This window comes from Aristolochia californica, unplaced genomic scaffold (genome assembly GCF_029961685.1).
Source record: "Aristolochia californica isolate CCGP_79_NKW_82.1479 unplaced genomic scaffold, dmAriCali1.0.hap1 SCAF_2, whole genome shotgun sequence".
NCBI classification, from domain to species: Eukaryota; Viridiplantae; Streptophyta; class Magnoliopsida; order Piperales; family Aristolochiaceae; genus Aristolochia; species Aristolochia californica.
Window position 1 is genome coordinate 36,935,866 of NW_027181881.1, and position 23,724 is coordinate 36,959,589.

Below are 23,724 nucleotides of genomic sequence, written 5' to 3' on the forward strand. Positions count from 1 at the left end.
TTGGATGAGGTGGCATAATCCCACGAGCAGGATATAATTATATATGATATATCCAGCTATCCGGGCAGTTTCTGAAGCTCCCGTGAATAGAAAATATAATTATAAATCACCGACGGGGACGTTCACTAGCAAACAAATTACTCCAACTAGATCACACACGCATTCGCCATCGCCGCATACCTAACTCCGTCCTCCATGAATTGCCCTCGGCAAAACCAATCCTCCCAACTCTGAACCACCAAACCGCACCGACTAAAAGATTTTCCCAGGGGCAAAGCCTGTTGCTTTCTTATTTTTACTGCTAATATGGACAAACAAATAATGGATCATAATAATCCGATTGTTTTCCTCGTTTACTTCTGCAAAGCCTCTGGCTCTACTGCTGCCGCTTCTTTCCTCTCAGTCCGTGCTCGGGAACAACGTCCCCGAAAATGGCCGCGATAGGGAAGACGGTCCTCGACTCTGGGTGGCTCGCGGCGCGATCCTCCGAAGTTGGACTCAACGGCGTTCAGCTTACCACCACTCGCCCTCCCCTGGGGCCTTCTGCTCCCTGGATGGAAGCTGTCGTTCCCGGAACGTCAGTGCGCATACAGCCCATTCCTTTGATATGTGTATTAGTCTCTGATTATGAGCGGGTTTTGATTAAATGTTGATAAAGCGATGGCCTTTTTCAAATGTATCAGTGTATTGAGTGTAATCTGTCGTCAATTGGTTGTTGAAAATGCACTTGGGATTAACCTCTTGTAATTTTTTAATTCCAGTGTTTTAGGAACTCTGGTGAAGAATAAGTTAGTTCCGGATCCTTTCTACGGTTTGAATAATGAGGCGATCTTGGACATTGCTGATTCCGGACGGGAGTTTTACACTTTCTGGTTTTTCACGACTTTCCAGTGTAAGCTGGTAGGTCCCTGTGCTTGATGCTTTTCTTGGGTCACGCAAGCTAATGCAAAGGAATTGGCTATTCCTCATTTTAGTGGGTTTTATCTTGGCATAATGAAGTTGTCCCTCCTATCTGGAACCCTTTTCCTTCTATGTATGTCTAATGTTGGTCTCTGGATCCTACTTGGAGTTGGTACCACTTGACATATTTAAGCTGAAAGACTGGAAGTCTAACAGAAAGTGATTCTGCTTGCTCAAAATCATTTTGGAAGTATTTTTGCTATCGGTAAATTCGACCTGGAGAAATTGAATGTGAATCAAGAAGTAAAAAAGGATGTGGCTTGTACTCCGTGGCTACCCTTGTCGTGAAATTTGTGAAACATCATTTGCTGAACTCTGTTATTACCAAATTCAATCTCTTTATGTACAAATACATTCGTTTATTTGTAACCTTTTTTCCCTTTCAGTCTGGAAATCAACATGTTGATCTGAATTTCCGAGCAATCAATTATTCAGGAGAGGTTTATGTAAATGGGCACAAGAAGATTCTGCCCAAGGGAATGTTTCGGAGACATACTTTTGATATCACTGACATTTTGCACCCAGATGGAAAGAACCTGCTGGCTGTCCTGATTTATCCTCCCGATCATCCAGGGAGGATTCCTCCTGAGGGAGGTCAAGGTGGTGATCATGCGGTACACATTTTCTTGCCCAACATTTAGTTGTTATACGTTCTCTGATTCACAGCAGAGAATGACTTTATGCATGATATACAATAGAGGAGATTGTGAACACAAACATGAAGTTTACCACCTTTGCATGTTATAGGTGGCTATGCAGCATTGACATAAAATTTGAGGCATAAAGAGCATATACATTGACATGACAGTTGTCTTTCTAATGCTAGATTGGACAAGATGTTGCTGCTCAGTATGTGGAAGGCTGGGATTGGATGACTCCAATAAGGTTAGCCATTCTGCTATCATCATCGGACACTGGACTGTATTTACTTTCTTTTCCCTCCCTTGCAGTTTTCTGTACTTCTGTCAGTCTTCTTTTAGACATGAAGGCTGAAGGCTGAGGGCTAACAACCATCATCATAAATCTTTTGGAAGAGGACTCAGCCTATGACATATTGATTCATCTAAGATTGTCATCTTCTGATCCTTTGCAAATCCCTTTATAAATCTTATGATTGTCATCAGATTATGTTGTTTTTTAGACAAGGCTTTCACATTAATTCGTTGGGCTGAACGTGATAGAGGAATGTTGAGTGGCAAACATACTGTCATTTCTTGGGACCTTATGGTAGTTCATGTGCCACGATGGGTTCCATAGTATGTGCTTGAAACATGGTTTGGTAAGGTTGTATATATATTTGGCCCACAGCATTAGTGCATCCTATACTGTGGCTTGTATATGTTGCAGCAAACTTGAGAAACTAAAAAGACACGAAAGAAGCAAGAGTAAAAATCAGAAGCTAATGGTCTTGGGTTTATGAAATTCCAACTTTGGTCCTTTATATTTCATTCAACTTCTTTCAGCTGTCAACATCTTTTGCTCCTCTATATTTCATTTACTGCACTTATGTGGGTGGCATATGTTGTTGATATTTGCTAGTCAACCCATCCCTAAAGTGCATGACCTGGTTAGTGTTTTTCATATTTTCCATTCTTTGTTTGATTCAATTTGCTTATGCTGTCAAATTAGACGCTTCTGTCTTTCTTCCTTTTGCCTCTTTTATTCAGTTTAAGTATCAAATGAAAGAAAATAATAATCTGGAATTCCAGTCATTTGAATTTCACTGTATTGCAGGGATAGAAACACTGGGATCTGGGATGAGGTGTCTATTACTGTTACAGGGGTAAGTTTTTGCCAGACATTTCATTTTTGTAGTAGTGGTTGATTTGATTCTTCGTAGATAGTGTTGGTTTGTACAAAGCCTATCCATTTTATGGCTGTACATGTGCTATACGTCTTAAATTAGTTATACATGTGCTATACGTCTTAAATTAGTTATACATGTGCTCTAAGTCTTAAGTTAGTTATCTAAGAGCTAGATGTGAAAGGGGAGAATTGAGAAGAAATAGAAACAAGAAGAGAGAAAAGAGAACACGAGAGAGAGGAAAAGAGCGCAAATTTCAGCTCTCATTGAAATGTCTGCCTCGTTATTAGCCCTCAGTTAAGTTAATGTCCCTTAATAACGACCATAAAAATCAGAACGAAAACAAATGTCAGTCGAGCCACAGTTGAGAAAGTTTCAAAATATCCGCACCATATGTTTGGGTATACCTCTTAGCTACAAGTCTAGCTTTATACCACTCTATGGACTGATTAGCCTTTTATTTCATAATGCAGATCCAATCACAACCCACAATTGTAGTATCTAGGTGGATCACACTATGTCTAGGTATCCTTATCAAGCAATACTTCTATCTCCACATCAATGGCCCGCTTCCATTGGGGAGACGATAGAGCATCATCCATTGAAGAAAGAATAGTACAAGAAGATAAATGCAAGGAAAACATTTTTAATGGACCAGATAAAGAGTTAAAGGACATAAATTTGGATATGAGATGGTGAGTACAAGCAATAGGAATATCTAAATCACTTACCTCAGGAGCTATTGTCGAAGAGGAAATTGGCAAGGATAAAGAAGAGAGAACCTTTGTTGGTGGTTTCCGTCATTGCTAACTTGCAGTGGCTTCGATTGGACAATACTAGGTGTGGTGCTAAGAACATCCTTCACCGAAGTAGGGGCTTCAACATCAAAATCGACATCAAGTGGTATAGAAGTAGTAGAGTCATCAGACTTTTAAAAATATGGAATATTTACCCTTTTTTAGTAGAATCCTGCACTGATGAGCTTTCCAAGCGGTAGAGAACCTTAGTCTGACACCCTGAACCAATTGTCTTCCTTATCTAAAAGTCTTGAAATGCACAATGAGTAGGAAAGAAGGTTATCGAACTATTCAAAGGTTACAAAAAATAAATTATCATGAAATTTAGGAAAAAATAAAACAAATTCTAAAGGTAAGGATATAACCTGAACTTTGCCCACTTCACTAATTGGTGAGAAAGAGCCATCAACAACATGACATGTCTAAACATGGATGACTGACTAAGAGAAGTAAATATGGAAGACATACCTAACATATGTGAAGATGCACGGGAATCAATCATCCATGATGTTGTAGGATATGTGTGGAAAGCAGACATACCTAAACTAGCCATGTTGATTGTGGCTATGGACGTCAAATCACTAAGCTTCATGGATGTGGTGGAAGAGGTCAATTGTGCCATCCTTTGAGCCAATTGCTGAAGTTAATATGGAGCCCCAGGAATAATACCTATCATACGGCTCGTTGAAGTCTCATCACCTTTTGGAACACTATAATTTGCCCAAAATGGTTTTCTAAACTTGTCTACTTATGTAAGAAGTGATTACCTACACCCATAATAAACACATCTCCTATCACTTCTACCATCACTATGGCCTCTACTACAACTAGAACTATTCCAACCTCATCCCCTACTACCTCCTTCACGTCCATGGGGTGCTTCTGAACAATCGGTGTAGACTGAACCTATAGTCAATTTCACTTGCTACCTTGTGAACTCACAACTGTCTCTTCTCGAACTACTCTATTAAAAGCCTTCTTCTAAGCAATTGGGCCTGAATTGTATCACATTTGGGACCTTACCCATCAAGAAACTTGGCCACATGAGTTTGCCCGAGCTTCTGAAGCTCTTTCTCATCTGTTGGAAAAGGATGGTATACACTAATCCGGTAGGAAACTTTGCAATCCACAGATAATCAATTACAGTTTAAGTCCTTTGTTTTAGACTAAAGATCTTCACATAGAGTTCATAAACCCTTGCCAAATTACTTTCTTGATCATGGAGATTCTTTTTTTTTTTTTTTTTTGATAAAGATGTATTTATAAAACAGAAGAAAATTACAAAGTTTGAGGGAGCATTTCCCTTACAACCAGAGATTGTAGGGTAGCTCCCTGCCTAGCAAGTACATCTGCCACTGAATTTGCGGATCTCGGAATGTGGGTCCAACAACAAGAAACAATCGAGGTAATATCTAAAATTTCCTTAAATGTATCCCAATGTCTCCACGGAGGGCAAGACACTCTCTCACACCATCCAATCACCACTTTAGAATCCCCTTCAACTTGGAGGGGCCCACTACATCTTTTTTTGAAAACACGAAGACCGAAGAGGAGAGCCTGTAACTCTGCATTCATAGAATCAGAAATTCCAAGGGGGCCCGCATACGTGAAGAGCTGATTACCGGAGTGATCTGAAATTACTCCACCATAACCGGAAATACCAGGGTTGCCAAGAGTTGAACCATCAAAATTTAGCTTGAGATTCTTAAGAGACATCCAAATCTCCTTTTGCTGCCTCACAGTTCATTACTTGACTTTGTAATCTGGATTCCATGTTATTAACAAGCCATGTCACTTGCGTTAAGATGTATTTGAATAGATATGAACCAACTAAGATAATTGAGTCAATTCAACTTTTCATAATAATTACTATGGTATCCATACCATTAGAATTTCCAAACGCTTGGCAGGAATAACAACTTCACCTGAATCAACCACAATTTACCACAAAAAAGTGCTCAATCCACACAGCAAACAATCTGAAACAGGCTAGCATTCCAACCGACACCAAAAGCATAATAAATTGATTGCATAGGCAAGGTGGGCCCTCAATGGATATGATTAGGACACCCAAACTTCAGACCAAATCGCTAGTAATTCAAACTGCTATATCTAAACATTTGAGTCAGTGTCACTCATGGAGTCAAATGTTCTCATAAAGCTGTTGGTGGGAAGAGAGTCAGTGCCATTCATGGGGTCAAATGTTCTCATGATTGTTTTGTGCTTCTTTTGTTTTCTTGATGGATTAATACACGCTTTAAAACCTTAAAGTAAGTTCTGATTATTCATGATGAATCCAGCCTGTCAAGGTGATTGATCCTCACCTGGTTTCGTCATTCTTCGACAATTTAAAAAGGGTATATCTTCATACCACACTTGACTTAGAAAATAAGAGCTCTTGGATTGCTGAATGTTCCTTGAATCTCCAAGTCTCGACTGAGCTTGAAGGAAGTGTTTGCATGGTTGAGCATCTTCAAACTCAGAAGGTGTTAGTCCCTCCTGGAAAACGTGTGCAGTATACTTTTCTTCCTGTGAGTTTCACTATCTTTCCCTGTTAACTTTATTGTCTTGTCACATATTCTATGCACATCACTATTACAATCTTTTGTCTAGCTGTAATAGAATAAGAGTCCTGCAGGCTTTCTTTTATAAACCCAATTTGTGGTGGCCAAATGGCATGGGTGAGCAATCATTATACAACATTGGGATCACTGTAGATGTTAAAGGATATGGCGAATCTGATTCTTGGACACATCATTTTGGATTCCGGAAGATTGAGAGCACCATTGACAAAGGCACTGGTGGAAGGTACTGCTTTTTGGTCTAAATGCCTGTACAAAATTATCTTTATTATATTGATGATCATAACAGTACCTTGCAGATTGTTCAAGGTGAATGGGGAACCAATTTTCATACGCGGAGGTAACTGGATACTGTCTGATGGTTTATTACGGCTTTCAAAGAAACGCTACGAGACGGATATCAAGTTTCATGCAGATATGAACTTTAACATGATCCGATGTTGGGGTGGAGGATTGGCTGAGAGGCCAGATTTCTACCACTATTGTGACGTATATGGGTTGTTGGTAAGTTCTGGTGCTCTTATTTATGTTGGTGGTAGACAAACAAATGAAACAGTTCTTCTTGATTTCTAAACAGTTATAGTATATCAAACGAGCAATCATTAATAAGTTATCAGCATGTAGAGAAACCACAGAGACCTTTCTTTTATGGGAATTATTTCTTTATTGGACCTCGCTTGAGATGGGGTGCACATGTGTTGCAGGTTTGGCAAGAGTTCTGGATCACAGGTGATTGTGATGGAAGAGGGATACCAGTTTCAAATCCTGATGGGCCTTTGGATCACGATCTTTTTCTGTTTTGTGCCAAGGATACAATTATTCTCCTTAGAAATCATCCCAGTCTTGCTTTATGGGTTGGTGGCAATGAACAAACACCGCCTGATGATATTAATAAAGCTCTTAGAAGTTACCTGAAACTCCATCCACTTTTCCAAAGTTCAAATGGATTAAGTAACTCATCTGAAGATCTAACCCTGGGATCTGATGATCCCAGTCAGTATCTGGATGGGACCCGTGTTTACATTCAAGGGTCTATGTGGGAGGGATTTGCAAATGGGAAGGGGGATTTTACAGACGGTCCCTATGAAATCCAAAATCCTGAAGACTTCTTCAAGGACAATTTCTATAATTATGGATTCAACCCAGAGGTTGGTTCAGTTGGTGTGCCAGTTGCTGCTACCATTAGAGCAACCATGCCTCCTGAAGGGTGGCAGATTCCACTATTTAAGAAGCTATCTAATGGATATATGCAAGAAATTCCAAATCCCATATGGGACTACCATAAATATATTCCATACTCAAAGCCAGGAAAGGTTCATGACCAGATTGAGCTCTATGGCTCTGCAAAGGACCTCAATGACTTCTGTGAAAAGGTAAACCTTGTTTCAGCTAGTGATTGATGGTTCTGTTATTCTGTTACTCTTGAACCTAACTATCATGCGTTCATATATATATATTGCAGGCACAACTTGTTAACTATATTCAGTATAGAGCTCTCTTAGAAGGATGGACTTCACGTATGTGGACTAAATACACAGGTGTTTTAATTTGGAAAACTCAAAATCCTTGGACAGGTCTCCGTGGTCAGTTTTATGATCATCTACATGATCAAACTGGTGGTTTCTATGGATGTCGTTGTGCTGCTGAGCCAGTTCATGTGCAGCTAAATCTTGCAACATATTTTATTGAGGTTGTAATGGCTAATCAGACATTGTAGAAGAGCTTAAGCCTATGTTTTCAAATGGCTAATGGTGCTATTTTCTGTTATCTGCAGGTAGTGAATACCAGTTCGAGTAAACTATCTGATGTTGCAGTGGAAGCATCAGTATGGGACCTAGATGGCCAATGCCCATACTACAAGGTTTTTGAAACATTGTTGCTACTTCCTAAAACGGTTACACAAATAACAGAGATAAAGTATCCAAAGTCCAAGACTGCTAAGCCAGTCTATTTTCTGCTCCTTAAACTCTTCAATAAATCAGACTCGCATGTTATCTCAAGGAACTTTTACTGGTTGCACCTGCCTGGTGGTGACTATGAGCTGTTGGAGTCATATCGCACAAAGAGAGTACCTCTCAAAATAACATCTCAAGTCATGATCAGGGGGTCCACATACAAAGTCCAGATGCATGTCAAGAACATGTCCACTGAACCACAGCCCAAAATCCTTAGCTTAGAGAATCAAGTAGCAGATACATGTGACAGTAAAGACTTCAATAGAAATTTGACAGGTGAAGCTGAAGTGAGTCTGAACAATCAACAGGTTGGTCTGTTCAGAAGGATCTGTAGAGGTTTCTCTAGGGGTGAGAACGGTCTGCAGATTGTGGAAACAAATGGGAATGATCCAGGAGTCGCATTTTTCATGTATTTTTCTGTTCATGCGGCAAAAAAAGACCATGAAGTTGGGGAAGACACTAGAATTCTTCCAGTGCATTACTCTGATAATTTTTTTTCGTTGGTTCCAGGAGAAGCAATGGTTATTGATATCTCTTTCCAAGTGCCTCAGGGAGTAACTCCACGGGTCACCCTTCATGGTTGGAATCACCATGCTGCCCATTCTGTCTTGTAAGGCTGCCAGTTTAGATTTTGTTTCATATGTTTACCTGTATACATTATTAATCTTTTTGAGTAGAATTTTGCGAAACTGGTTGGGGAAGCATCTGCCACATCGTAATTGATGATTCTGTTTTGGTCTTGTTTTCCTATAATCGGAAAAGCCAAAGTGGTGTGTATTGGCACACAGATACTTTTGAATGTATTGGGCCTATTGGCCAATACAGAGAGATAGTCTTGAATGTACTAGCCAATACCAATAGATAATGTTTTGCACCTGTTGATACATAAATCCAATTAAAATAGACGCAATTGTCTCATCCCTGGAAATTTTCGTGGGAGCCAAATATTTTGCAGTAAGGCCGGGTAAAATTGGGCTCCAGTTTCACAAATTATACTGGTTATTCGTTGGTGCTGGTGATATATTTTTCCTTCTCTTTAAACTTTATGCTCAGGATACTAGCATTAATACCTAAGATCATAGTATTGTGATTCAAACTTGTTGATTGTCGAATGTAGAAATGGTTAATAACATCAACAACTGATCAAGTCCACGCACATCTTTCAGTTTGCAGCAACCTGGTGTTGTCTCTTTTGGTATCATTGTGCAATTCAAGTTGTTAACTTGATAGTCTGAAAGGTCGTACCTATTGAAAACTGTTAAGTGGTGGTCTGGAATAGTGCTATATAGATAGTTGTTGTTGAGTCTTAGATTCTATTGATCCACTTTAAGAAATCTTTGGAGGTAGGAGAAGTGGAAAGGAAGAAGAGATGAGTATTAGACTCATGAAAAAAATCAGGTTGGTCTCCAGTATTTTAATGATAACAAAATGAGTAATTTGAAATTGTCTGCTAATGGTGTTAACAGTGTGATTAGACACAAAATCTTCTAAGACCTACATTATGCGGTCTATACCAAATCTCAAGCAAAGAGAGTGATAAATCAGGTCACCAAGTCAAGACCCGAAGCAAAACAACCTTACAGATTGTTGTTGAGAAGAAGAACTTAGAAAAATTGAAGACTTAGAGTCAAGTTCAAATTAGATATCTCAAGAACTCTATTCATGTAAGCTGATAACCATCCAATTTTTTTATATTTAAGCACATATATAGATTGGAGCTTTAAGACACCTCATATTTTCAAAACCATGCTCAAAATCATCACATACAAAGGTTTTGAAATCATAACACAAGCTTTAGCTTTTTTCCAAAACTAAAATATCATTTGAACTCATGAAAGGCTTTAGGATGTACTTTGCATTCATACATGTTTTAAATTATCATACACATCTTTCAAACATGTTAAAATACTTAGATTCAATTATTCCCAAGCTTTAATAGTCAACTTAGTTGAATTAGCACTGGAATGATCGATCAAACTCTGCTAATGATCGATCGTTCAAAAGTGCACAAGCCAAGCTTATAAAGCATAATCGACAAACCCAAGTCGATTGATTGATCATCTAGAAGATAACCATTTTATGCTATAACAAATGATCAATCATCCCATTTGGATTGATTGATCAATGTTATCCAAGCAAGCAAGGATTAGATGGAATGATCTATCATCCCACCCGATCGATCAATCAGACAAAATCTTGCAGGGACATAAAATATGATCGATCATCCCTTGGTAATGATCGATGAACTTAACTTTTTTGGACCAACGGTAACTTATTGATCAATCAATCCATCGATCAATCAGTCGCATTCTAACAAAAAAAAGAATCGTTGTGATTGATTGATCGATGTTGAAGAGCATATATGGAAGAGTCTTACATGAGTCTCATAGTAAGAAGTTTCACTGAGCCAAAATTAATATGGTGAACGCTAAGAACAGTCTCATGGAAAGAGGTCTTACAGAAGAGTCTCAATTAAAGGTGTTTTAGTTATGTTAGTCTTATATTTGTATTTAATTTTTCAATTGTTCTAGGACTTATCTTTTAATGTTTAACTTTGGGTGTAACTCAAACAAGGGTAGTATAATTGTAATTGGATTCTACTTGTTTCATCTATTATAAATAGAGGATTATGTAATCAAATTACAGCAAGTCAGTGAAGTTTTTCTCTTTTCCAGAAATTCAACTTAGTATCAGATCGGGTTCTGTGAGTTGACTTGGTCAACCCAAAGAGATAATGTGATCCTTTTCAGATCTATCATCTCTAGTAGTTTAGGTTCGTATTCAATCTTTTTTCTTTCCTTTTTGTCCCAATACCCATTGGTTTCTTGTTGTTCACACCTCCATAATGAAATTTTAATATTAAAAATTATAAATTGACGAAAATATCTTTGAATGTACTTTCTAACTAAAACATAATTTTGGTAAGCAGAGTTTTTTACAAAGAGAAATCGATATTTAAAGCAACAAAGGTCAGACTGCAAGAGAGGTTCAAGATGCAGCAAAAAGCTTCATTATTCGAGCCATTATAATCCATCAAGAATTAGACTTTATTTGGAGATTTATATGTTAAAATAAATATCTATAATTCTATTTTCTACTTTATCTAATAAATTCTCAATCTGACTTTTCTAGTGGGAGATATCAATTTTGCAAGGGGCAATGCTCATGCTGACCAAAGAAGAAAGAGTACCCAGTTCAACTTGATTATAGAATCCCAAATCTATAAGATTCTTTCTCTCAAAATAAATAAGAAATACATTTTATGAAAAAATATATGTGGATTAAATTTATCGAATTCTGGTTTCAGAAGGAAAAAAATTCATATCAATCTGATCTATATTTAAGAAGATATTTGCATTGGAGTCGGCAAGGGTCAAGCTACAAAATGAAGAAATGAAAACGTCATAAAATATTCGATAACTAATATATTTATGTCAAATTAGATATAAATTTAAATATATTTAAGTCTAGTTTCTTTAGAAACAAATCATTTGTGATTCTAAGCTATATTTTTTAAGATATCAATATCAGAAGTACCAAAGGTTCGTTTTGTCAAAAATCTCTTATTTTCCCTATTTTCTCTCCTATTATCAGTTAGTTGAGTACCATTCTTTCTCTAGTTATTTGAAAGATAATGAATATAAACTTGGACACTACCAATCAGAGTGGCCTTTAATACTAGTTTTCCTGAGCATGTTCACTATTCACAATGAGACTTTAAACGTTTGGACGCACTTGATTGGATTTTTATTTTCCTATCTTTGACGATATACACTGCTATGAAGATTCTGAAGGTTGTGGATCTCCAATCTCTGCAACATTTGAAAGATGTGCTAAAGAGAGCTGATCTACATAAGACCCAATCAGAAATCTTAACTTTCCTTCCTTCTATGCCCAATATGTTCTAATTTGTAGCGAATACAAAATGAGCTATGAACAACTTTGCCTTCAATGGAAGGCATGCATCCATCATTGTCTAGTTGGCATCTATTGGAGCTTCTCACAAATTATTTGCCAGGGAAATTCTTCCAGACTAGTTGAGAGATATATTTACCAAGCCTTTGGGAAGACGTGAACATGTATCCTTTAGTGACAAACTGGGATTGTTTGATATCTACACTCCACCTTAAGGGCGAGTTAAAATACAAGTTCAGAGGTATTTTGGTCATTTCTCATATTTTTCACATTACATTTTTCTCTTATAGTATTACTATTAGACAAATAATGTCTTATTTTATCTATTGTTAAATGTTTATTCTATTTAGACATATATTTTAAGAGATATGGTAATTTTGAGTATTGAGGGACATTTTGTCCTTCTGTAACTTTTCACTTAAGCCCTAATTAAAAAGAAGCTGGACGGGCCTTTTTGTCTCGGATTTCAAGGTAACAAAGTTGCTCTTCTTCCTAAACTCTTTTTCCTCTTCTATTTTCTCCCCAAAACACATATTTTTATTTTTCCTATTTTCTCTTCTATTATCTCTCCATGCAATGGAGTGAATTGAATTTCTTTTTCCCCTAGAATCCTAGATTTTTAGCAAAATTTCTCTTCTATTTAGTGAGTTTTGGTCATACTTAATCACTCCATGATGAGCTCATTCAAAGTATGCATTATCTTGATTTGGTGATACTTTCAAGGTTTGTGTCTTTGTTACTTGATTGTGTATCTTCCGCATAGTTAATTTCAAAAAATTGTGGTCACCCAAAAAAATTATACTTGGTCAAATTGATTAAGTTTTACCATTATAGTCTCCCTTAGTTTTTTTTTTTTTTAGAAAAAAAGAGGTCTCTTTGGAACTATGAATGTTGCATAGCCGCCTCCTTCTAGTTAAAGTTGTTTTCCTCTAGTATTTATTCAATTTATCATGTTGTGGTTTTATCACTTCAGATCAATGCCTAGAACCACTACCTAATAGTATAGGCCTAACATCCAACTTGATTCAAGTATTTTCTTCTTCACCCAAGAGGTGATTTGTGATTGAGTTACCTATAAAAAGTGAGTAATTTCTTTGTTAAGCCCTAAAGTTGGGTTGTTTTTTTGCCATTAAAATTGAGCGGAGTGTGTTTCAGCTATGATGGTTTTGACTGGTGTATGGTGTTAGGAATTAGATGCCCCAATTCCAAACTAATGAGAGAAATAATAATAATTTGGAAGGAAGGAAAAACAAACACAAAAATACAGCAAGATTTATACAGGTTTGCCTCAAGGTGAGACAACGTTCTATCTTCCACCGTTGTAGTAATCCACTATGAAGATAAAATAGTTTACAAGACAAATCGCATACACTTACAGGTGGTTTTTCTCTAGTATTTCTTTAATTTATCATATTATGGTTTTATCACTTCAGAGCAATGCCTAGACCCACTACCTAAAAGTATAGACCCAACATCCAACTTGATTCAAGTCTTTTCTTCTCCACCCAAGAGGTGATTTGTGATTGAGCTACCCTTAAAAAGTGAGTAATTTCTTTGTTAAGCCCTAAAGTTGGGTTATTTTTTTGCCATTAAAATTGAGCGGAGTGTGTTTCAGCTACGATGGTTTTGACTGGTGTATAGTGTTACGAATTAGACGCCCTAATAAATGCTCTAATAAATGGAAATTACTAGGAGTTTTTGGCACTCTTAAGCTAGGTGTAATCCCAATTACATGATTTGTAATCTCCCAAGAGATTCAATACAAAGGACTAGATTTTGACTCTAGTCAAGCACTCCCCGTCTAGATTCCTGGTTTTAGAAACTAATTTCTCTAGCTTTCTATGCACTAGGGAATCTAGAAGAAATGAAAATACAAAAGTAGAATAAAAACTTACAATTTCTTCTTAATATGGGAAACAACTCTTCTCAAAATGAAAACCAAGCTTCCAAATGTTTAAGCACGAATGATTGAAGTGAATGAGCTTGATGGAACTAAGCATGCTTTGAAATTTTTGAGAGATGAAGGAAAATTTAAAAAAATGAAGGTTTTTTCTCTCAAAGAGGGTAAAATTGGAACTTTGATGCTCAAATTAATTTTATAGAGTGTGGGTATGCAAGAAAATGCTCAAATCATTGTCCTCAAGATGTTTGGAGGGGTATTTATAAGTTTCCCAAGCCAAACTAGCCATTTTTTTCTATTTGCAAAAATCATTACGATCGATCAATTGTTAAATTTCTAGAAAAGAGAAAAACTTCACTAACTTGTTGTAGTTTGATTACATAAGCCTCTATTTATAACAGAATAAACAAGTAGAATCTAATTACAATTAAACTACCTTGTCCTAGTTACACCCAAAGTTAAACACTAAAAGATAAGTCTTAGAACAGTTGAACAACTAAACATAAACAAAAGAAGAACATAACTAAAATACCTTTAACTGGGACTCTTTTGTGAGACCCCCTTCTATGACACTTTTCTTAGAGTCCACCATATTAATTTGGCTCTATGAGAGGTGATTTGTGATTGAGCTACCCTTAAAAAGTGAGTAATTTCTTTGTTAAGCCCTAAAGTTGGGTTATTTTTCTGCCATTAAAATACACTCTACCATTGATGACCACTTCCTTGTTATCAAGCGTATTCTTCGGTATGTCAAGGGCACTCTCTATTTTGGTCTTTCCTTCCGTCCATCTGCTATGTTGGATCTTTAATTGTTTATTCTGATGTCGACTAGGCCAGATGTCTTGACACTTGTCGTTCTACCTCTGGTTACTGTATTTACCTTAGTGATAACTTAGTCTCCTGGAGTGCCAAAAAGCAACCTACCGTTTCTCGTTCAAGTTGTGAGTCTGAATATCGTGCTCTTGCTCTCACAGCCACCAAACTTCTCTGGCTCACGCATCTTCTTCGTGATCTTAAAGTTTCTCTTCCAGAGCGGCCTCTTCTCATATGCGATAACAAAAGTGCTATTTTTTTTAGCTCCAATCCTGTTGCTCACAAGCGGGCCAAGCACGTTGAGTTAGACATCCACTTTCTTCATGAACTTGTTGTTGCTAGAAAACTTCGCACTCAATATGTGCCCCCTCACTTACAGGTTGCAGATATATTCACCAAAAGTGTGTCTCGGCCTCTCTTTCAATTTTTTCTATTCAAGCTACACGTCTGTTCTAATCCGACGCTTAGCTTGAGGGGGTTGTTGAAGATCCTGCCTTAATTGACCCTGATTGAAAATAATTGCCCTGTTTAGGGTCTTCCTTACAAAGGATCTTGATCCTCAATTACAGGAGCTCATCAAGCTCCATTCTTCCTTTTTCTGTACAATCAAATCAATTGTAAATCCCTCTAATTGTGATGTAACAATTATAAATACTAATGGAAGAACCTCACCCCGATCAGTGTGGTAAATTTTGAAAAACACTTTCAAATCTGCTGGTCCCCAACAATATTGTTCACCTTGAGTCTGCAAAATAAATTTTGGACACTTGTGTTAAGTTGTACTCTAGCACGGAAATTTTACAAAAGTTATATGATGTGCTCCAAAACATATTTAATACAAAGCAAATGGACAATCTACATGAATATTTGGCTTGATTTAGAGGACTAATTCAAGAGTGGAAGATTGCTTAGCCCTACACCACTGAGATCTCAGTTCAAGAAAAGCAGCAGAAGGCCTTAGTAGTTGTTATTTGTTTATCAAATATCAAGCTATATTTTGAAGTGGCCAAAACCTCAACTCCTCACCTCCTCCACACTTCCATCATTCAATGACATAAGTACATTACTTGAGGCAAAGCAAGAAGTTGCTCTATACTCAGCAAGTCTTATAATCTCTCAGCAATTATATGCATATCATACCAATAAAAACCTCAGCAATCATAGATATACCAAACTTAGATAATCTCTTGGCAAGCAATCGGTAACAGCATAGCAAGAAATACGTAGGCAACAATAGAGAGACACCGTAGAGAATCAGCCAATCAATCAATATCATGCTGGAAATACCAAGCAGTCGTCGAGCAAAGCAAGAAATATCTCACAACACTGGAAATACCAAGTTGACGAAACCAGGCTGGAAATTCTACTCTGTTAATCAGAGAAAAACCTAGAAAGGAATGATCTCACGACGCTGGTATTAGCAAGTAAGCCTGATCTGGATGGTCAAATTGATCTCACGGGATCAACTAGAGATCTCGTGAATAGTAGATGGATACTAGAGTAATCGTTCCAAACAAAAAATATAAGATGCCGAGTTTGGCAAGATGATAGCAGCAGATATTGGACAGCACAGCAAAAAAACTCCATGTGATAAGATATCGTTTGTTATGATACGATGTACCACGCTGATTTTTCAGCCAGAAATAAAACCGAAATCCCCCCAACTGGCAATGTTTTAGCTTCTGTGTATAAGTGAACCATGCTTTCTGCGTATCAACGGGTATTGCAGAAATTACTCAACGTAGGGTGGTGCAGGGTAGTGCCGAGAAAAAGGTTTTTGGAGGCCGGAAGCTTCCTGGTCGTGAGCGAATATAAGACTTTGTTTTGCTGCACTTTATTTTACTTGTAGAGAAGAAGAGATGGATGATACCAGAGGTTCTGCTTATCACGTCTTAATGAAAGTAGCATGTAAGTATCATCAAGCTTAGACCCCAGCATAGCAGATCCGAATTTGACCTTCCCTTCCTTAATATCAGTAATCTTCACAAATCCGAGATCAATGTCCACCTTACCAGTAGTCTAGTACAGTATGCTGCATATAATTGTAACAATACTGAGAGGAGAGGTGCAAAGAAAAAACAACAATAGCTTGGGCAAGATTATGCCAGGATTATGGCAGCAATGTATAACAACAATATAAGCATACTAATGCAGATTAGAATGTAATCCAATGTATGAACAAACAACGGTTTAGCGGAAATGAGCAGGTATAAACTGAAGGGAAGCATGGAGTATCGACTACTTCAGATTCAAGAACAAGAAGAAATAAACTTATCTTTGTCATGTAGTTCCTCCATGTTGAATGAATCATGATCCGAGTAAAAATCTGGAATCCTGAAATCACTGCTATGATACCATATTGATTTCAGGATTCCGTAATATTGAGATCAACAACATAGAGTGTAAGAGAGACAAAGTGAGGAGAAGAAGAGAAGTGGTGATGTGAGGTGAATGAAGAGAGAGAGTAAGAGAGGGAGGAGAGAGAGACATACGTGAGGAAGAGGGGAGAAGAATGGTTGTAGTGGAATACTCAACCCTCCCCTTTAACCTTTATATATAGATAAAAAGGTACATAAATTATAAGAATACCATTCACCCTAGAGAGAGTGAAGGAGAGACAAAAGTTTAAGATTATTACAATAATACCACTCAAACTTGTTTATGTCTTTCAACAGACAGAAAGTCCACTTTTGGGGTATTATACCTTAGTTGGAGGTAACTTGGTTATATTGAGAAGCAAAAAGCATAATATTGTTGTGAGATCTAGTGCAGAAGCAAAATACAGAGTTATGGCCCACATAATCATTGAGCTTTTATGGATCAAATCCCTTACTGAATTGGGTTTATATAAAAGAGCCTCTATGGAATTATATTGTGACAACCAAGAGGTTATTCATATCACTTCAAATCCGGTCTTTCACGAGAAGACAAAACATATTGAGGTAGATGACCACTTTATATGGGAGAAATTTCAGGTTGGTATCTTATCTCTCAGACATGTTTCATCACAAGGGCAGGTGGCAAACATTCTTATGAAACCAGTAACATTCAAAATTTTAATCACTATATGGGGCAAGTTGAGTACCTACGATGTGTTTTCGGCCCCACTTTGAGGGGGAGTGTTGGAAGACATCTCGAAGTGACATCAATGTAAATACATCTCCCATGTCAAAAATATGGTAAAGGAGGTAATTAAAAGATAATCTCATAAGGATGACTCAATGGTGTAATTAAGGAAGATGATGTATATCTATTTATATCTTTTTTTCAAAGCATGTAGCCCTAAGGGTATTGTAGTCATTGTGAAACTCCTTATACAACTATAAATAGAGGCTCAAGGCATGGGGTAGATAATTAAGTCTCACCCTTCTCTCAAATTCATCAATAGCTCTCTCTTCTCCCCAAGCTCTCTCTCTCTCCATCTCTCTAGTCATCTCTTCCTTTTACCTCTCTTCTTCGTTCTTCCTCTTCCTTGTTTCTCCTCTTCTTCTTCCTCTCCTCTCTCCCCACCTTGATCGAGGACCTTGTCATGTGATCCCAAATCCAACAAGTTGCAGATCATATAAGTGACCTACAAAAAATTTTGGTGGCACAAGTAAAAATTAAAAAGTATTTTTCATAATTTTTGGAAACATGCTTAAATTGGTGTAATGAATAGTTTTTTGGATTGGGATGTTGTCCTATAAACACACAAGTCCTCTCTACCCTAATTGTCAATTGCCTACATGAATTTTCTAAGCTTCCTAGTCCATTATCAATGCCTCTCAATTCTTTTGATTTTAAAATTCCAAGAAAGAGGTATCATCTCACGTTTTTCCTCAATGAGCTAAATATTCCTTTTTTGTATTTTCATTCATACTCAAAATATGTTTTTCATTTGAAATAAGTTTTGATCCTTAGTATTCAAACTTTTATTGTGAATTTTAAAACTTCTCTTCAGCTAGCATTGTCAATTTAATTTTGAAATCTATATTAGTTTTGTTGACATCTGTTGGCCCAAGTGGCTTCTCAAAAGAGGGGTGAATTGAGATATTGCAAAATAAAATTTTAGTGATTAAATGGAAAATAAAGCAAGAATAAAATAAGCATGGATACAACACAATATTCAAACACTAATACCTTCTTATCGATGTTCCTCTATTAGTATTGACTTCCCAAGAACCCTTGCTCAAAAAATTCTACTATTTACATGAAAGAGATTTTGACTCTCTATTAAGCCATGTGTATGCCAAAATGCATGAATTTACAAATCTCCCTAGAGATGGAATGGCTCGATTCTAGATCTAGCAAATTTTTCTATCTAGATTGTAGGTTCTAAATAATAAAAAGTGAAAATACAAAAGAAAAAAAAGTTTACACCCTTTCATATATTGGAGAGACAACCTTCTCCTTGAGATATCCAAGCTTCCAACCTTTGATGCACAAGACAAATGATTTTTTATGCTTGAACTAATGTGATGCAAGGAGAAATTTTGAGGGAGATGGGAATTTTGCAAACTTTTAGTTATTTTCTCTCAAAAGTGGGCTTGTGAGGAATTTCAATTGGAAATAGCTTTGAATGCACTTGGTTTATAAATAAATTCTTAATGAATGCTCTAAGGCACATTTAGTGGGGTATTTAAATAGTTCCCAGCGAAACTAGCCGTTATGTAGCCATTTGCACAAAGCCCGTATACCCATTGAACAATCAATGAAAAAGTATGATTGATCAATTGTGTGTAATGGCTATATTTTTCTGAGTCTTTAGACTTATTGATCAATCACATGATTGATCAATGCATACCTACAATATTGATTGATCAACACTGTGGGTATAATGGATCATACTTTATGTCCCTTACAGGCATGATTCTATTTGATCAATCAATGTTGTAGATGATTGATCAATGCATACCTACAATATTGATTGATCAACACTGTGGGTATGATGGATCATACTTTATGTCCCTTACAGGCATGATTCTATCTGATCAATCAATGTTGTAGGTATAATCGATCATGCCTTATATTTCTGAATGTGTAGACAAGAATGTTCCATCAATTGGGGATGACTGATCATACTTTATAACTCATTATGACATAGTTTCTCTCTAATCGATAAATCCACTTAATTGATTGATCATGTTTTATACATCTTACCATACTACACTCGGATGATCAAATCATTACTAAATAATTATTGATCATGCCAATTGCCAGTTTTCTAAATTAAGCTTCTAAACATGATAAAAGTGATCTTAAGGGTTTCTACCAAGTTTGAAACATTGATATACATTGGAAAAACATATTTTGAAAATTATTTTTCATAAAGCTCCACATACTCTTGTGTACATCAAAATCAGAGTTTTGGTGTTGTTCTCTGTCATGATTACAATTTTTGAGACTCTTCTATACACCTTAGACTCTAATCCTCAAATTGTCATTTCGTCGCTTCATGATTTTATTTCTTGACACATGATTTGAGCTTGAGATCCTGAGATGCATTTGTCGATTCATTTTTAAAGACCTTGATTTTTGTCTCTTGATGGAATTGCATCTGAAATGATAAATTTATAATTATCAATACTACTACGTTTTTTTATCATAAAAATATGGATATAAGTCAACACTAAGTCAAAAATATCTTGGAAACTTGACAAAGGACTAAGGTGTAACGGAGTTGTATTATATTTGATATTGCCTTCCAAGAGTCTATTGTGCTTTAAATTGCAAAGCAAGTAACCCTTGTAGTTGTAATTTAAAAATCCCTTTTGGGTCTAGGTGTTTATACCTAGAGTTGTTGGCCATAAGTCCCAAGGTGTTTGGGTAGAGTCATTATGCCACCTCATGTGATCATGGTGGGTCCCACCTTATAACACCCCCACTCAAGCTGGGGGTGAGAAAACATTGTAAATGTCTAACTAGCTGCAGATGGTAGACAAGATCTTATGAGTGACTGGTTTACTGAGAATGTCTGCAACTTGCCCTTGTGAGGAGATATTGTTAAGCACCTAGCCAATACTACCCAAAAGACCGGCCTGTTAGGAGCGGAAGGCATAGGTAGTTAACCCCAGGACCATAACAGTACACCCCGCCCTCCTGAGCCTTAACCCCAGGACCATAATAGTACACCCCGCCCTCCTGAGCCGACGACCACGACGGCCTTAACATTGCAACGGGGACCAGTTCAGGAGCCCATACTCCCTTACGGCACCCCGCCAGGGGCGTGCGGTCCACCTGCGCATGCGGGGACTCGAAGTCGGGACGTAGTGCTTGCTTTGATACCAAATGTTAAGCACCTAGCCAATACTACCCAAAAGATAGGCTTGTTAGGAGCGGAAGGCATAGGTAGTTAACCCCAGGACCATAACAGATATGTTTGAGAGATAATATGCCGACTTGGAATTTCTCTTGTATGAAATGGTAGTCTACCTCATTGTACTTTGTTCTCTCATGGAAGACCGGGTTGGAGATGATATGTATTGCCGCCAGATTATCACAATGTAGGTCCATAAGGGTTTCTTTATAGAATCCCAGTTCAGTGAGAAGGGATCTAATCCATAGAAGCTCACTAATTGTGTGTCCATGGACCTGTATTCTACTTCTGCGCTAAACCTTACAACTATATCCTGATTCGTGCTTCTCCATGCAACCAAATTTCATCCAACCATTGTACAATATCCCAAAGTAGATTTTCTATCATTCAGGAATCCAGCCCAGTTTGCATCTGAGAACCCTTCTATGTTGAAGTGATCATGGTTCTTATAGAGAAACCCTCTTCTTGAAGCTCCTTTCAAATATAACAATATTCATTCTAGTACTTACCAGTGATTAAGTTGTGGTTTGTGCATGTATTGACTTACCACACTTAGTGCATATGACATATCTGGCCTTGTTGTACAGAGATAAATGAGTTTCCCCACAAGTCTTTGATATTTTTCAATATTCACATATTCTCCAATGTCTACAAATAATTTGGTATTGGAATCCATAGGGGTTTCTGCTAGTTTACATCCTATCATTCATGTCTCCTCCAGTAGATCAAGGACATACTTCATTTGAGATAGTATAATCTCATGTTTGGACTGTAGTACTTCAATACCTAGAAAGTATATAAGTAGTCCAAGATTTTTTGTCTTGAATTCTTCACATATATTTTCCTTGGTTTCCTGAATGCCCTCGGGAACACTACCGATTAAGACAAGGCCAAAATCACCTTGCACCTTGCCTTTAGGCGTGTCTTTAAGAAATACAAATTGATCTACAAAATATGTGAAATCCGGACCATATGAGTGTTTAGGTCAATTTATCATACCATGCACGAGGAGATTGTTTCAAACTATAAAGGGATTTCTTCAATCGACATACCGACTTCTCCTCAACCACAAATCCAAGTGGTTGTTGCATATAAATTTCTTCCTTTATATCCCCATTGAGAAAAATATTTTTCACATCAAACTGATAGACTTTTCAAGAAGAATTAGTATCAAAAGATAATAAAATATGTACCAAGTTCATTTTGGTCAACGGAGAGAATGTTTCCTTGTAATTGATCCCATAACACTGCATATAGCCTTTAGCAACGAGGTGGTCCTTAAGGCGAGCAACTAACCCATCCGGATTGTGTTTATCATTAAAAACCCACTTACAACCAACAAGTTTTTTATCTGATGGAAGAGGAACTAGAACCCATGTCTGACTCTCATGGAGTGCTTGCATTTCTTCGTCCAGTGCCTCCTTCCACCCTGGATGTTTCAGAGCCTCCTGGTAGGACTGTGGGATTGAGATGGAAGAGATAGATGTAAGAAATTGACAACAGGAAGAGGATCAACGATGGTGAGAAGTAAAGGGCCTAGTGCTAGTTTTGGGTTATTTTCTTAAGGCAATAAGTCGTGTATCATATTGTGGTCCAAAAGAACAGGAGAAGATGGACTTACCTCGATGAGATCCACAAACTCCATAGGTGTGGTGTCAGCTAGCGCTTCAGGGGGTTGAACTATTTCTGTAGCACGTGGCACAACTGGTCGAGGAGAGGCTGGAACAATAGAGAGACTTGGAGGAGCATTGTCAGACTAATATGTAGAGTCTTCAAAAAAAAGTTACATCTCTGGACACAAGTAACCTTTGGAGAGTGATATTGTAGCAAAAAAAACCCTTTTGCGTGCAAGAGTATCCTAAGAAGATACTTGACATATTTTGGATCAAATTTACTATATTGTGGGGAGGTAATATGAACAAACATGTACAACTGAAAACTTTCAAAGGAAGCGAAAAGGGATCACCATGTGGAAACAATAAGGAATATAGGGATTTATGACCGAGAACAAAAGAGGGTAGCCTATTTATAAGAAAGCATGCAATAAGGATGGCATGCAGCCAATAAAAGTATGAGATTTTCATGGTATACAATAAGTTGCAAGCTACCTCAAGAAGGTGATGATTCTTCCGCTCTACTACAACATTTTGCTGGGGATTGTAGGCACAAGATGCTTGATGGATAATGTCATACTCTTGACAAAAATAGTCAAGATCTCTGTAAATATATTCTTTGGCATTATCAGACCTAAGTACTTTGATTTTCTGACCAAATTGAGTGACAACCATAGCACGAAAGGATTTAAAAATGGATGGTATTTCAGATCACTCGTTAAAAACAAATAGTCATGTAGTACGAGTAAAATCATCAATAAATGTAATAAAGTACTTGACTTGGGAAATGTTTGAGACATTCAAGGGTCCCCAAACATATGTGTGGATCAACGAAAAAAGAGCAACACTTTTAAGTTCCAAACGAGGTGAGTATGTGGTCCTCTGGTGTTTGCTTAGTTGACACACTTCACAATTTAACTTTGACATATATTTAAAGGTAGGAAAAAAAATGAAGAGATTGTCCGGATGGATGTCCCAATTGATTGTGCCATATACTTGTCTCGGTTTTCTTGGTTGAGACAACATTTATTTGAGGCACGTCCAGGTTGTAAAACTTCCCTTGTTGTGATCAGAGTACATGAACCCCTAT

At 37.2% G+C, this 23,724-nt stretch overlaps 1 protein-coding gene across 1 annotated transcript; it reads left to right on the forward strand.

Moving 5' to 3' along the window:
* Window positions 1-343: 343 nt before the first annotated feature.
* On the forward strand, window positions 344-8,802 carry LOC137955646 (mannosylglycoprotein endo-beta-mannosidase). Its single transcript, XM_068802678.1, has 11 exons — window positions 344-577; window positions 762-900; window positions 1,347-1,574; window positions 1,787-1,845; window positions 2,695-2,743; window positions 5,862-6,092; window positions 6,200-6,369; window positions 6,443-6,647; window positions 6,848-7,516; window positions 7,606-7,833; window positions 7,918-8,802. Exons 1-11 carry the CDS (start codon window positions 432-434, stop codon window positions 8,710-8,712), a joined length of 2,919 nt encoding a protein of 972 aa, XP_068658779.1. The 5' UTR covers window positions 344-431; the 3' UTR covers window positions 8,713-8,802.
* The last annotated feature ends 14,922 nt before the right edge of the window (window positions 8,803-23,724 follow it).

Coding starts and splice junctions, on each gene's coding strand:
- LOC137955646 (XM_068802678.1), top strand. CDS start 432: ATGGCCGCGATAGGGAAGACGGTCCTCGACTCTGGGTGGCTCGCGGCG. Junction 6,370..6,442: donor GACAAAGGCACTGGTGGAAG/GTACTGCTTTTT, acceptor AGTACCTTGCAG/ATTGTTCAAGGTGAATGGGG. Junction 7,517..7,605: donor TCAATGACTTCTGTGAAAAG/GTAAACCTTGTT, acceptor TATATATTGCAG/GCACAACTTGTTAACTATAT.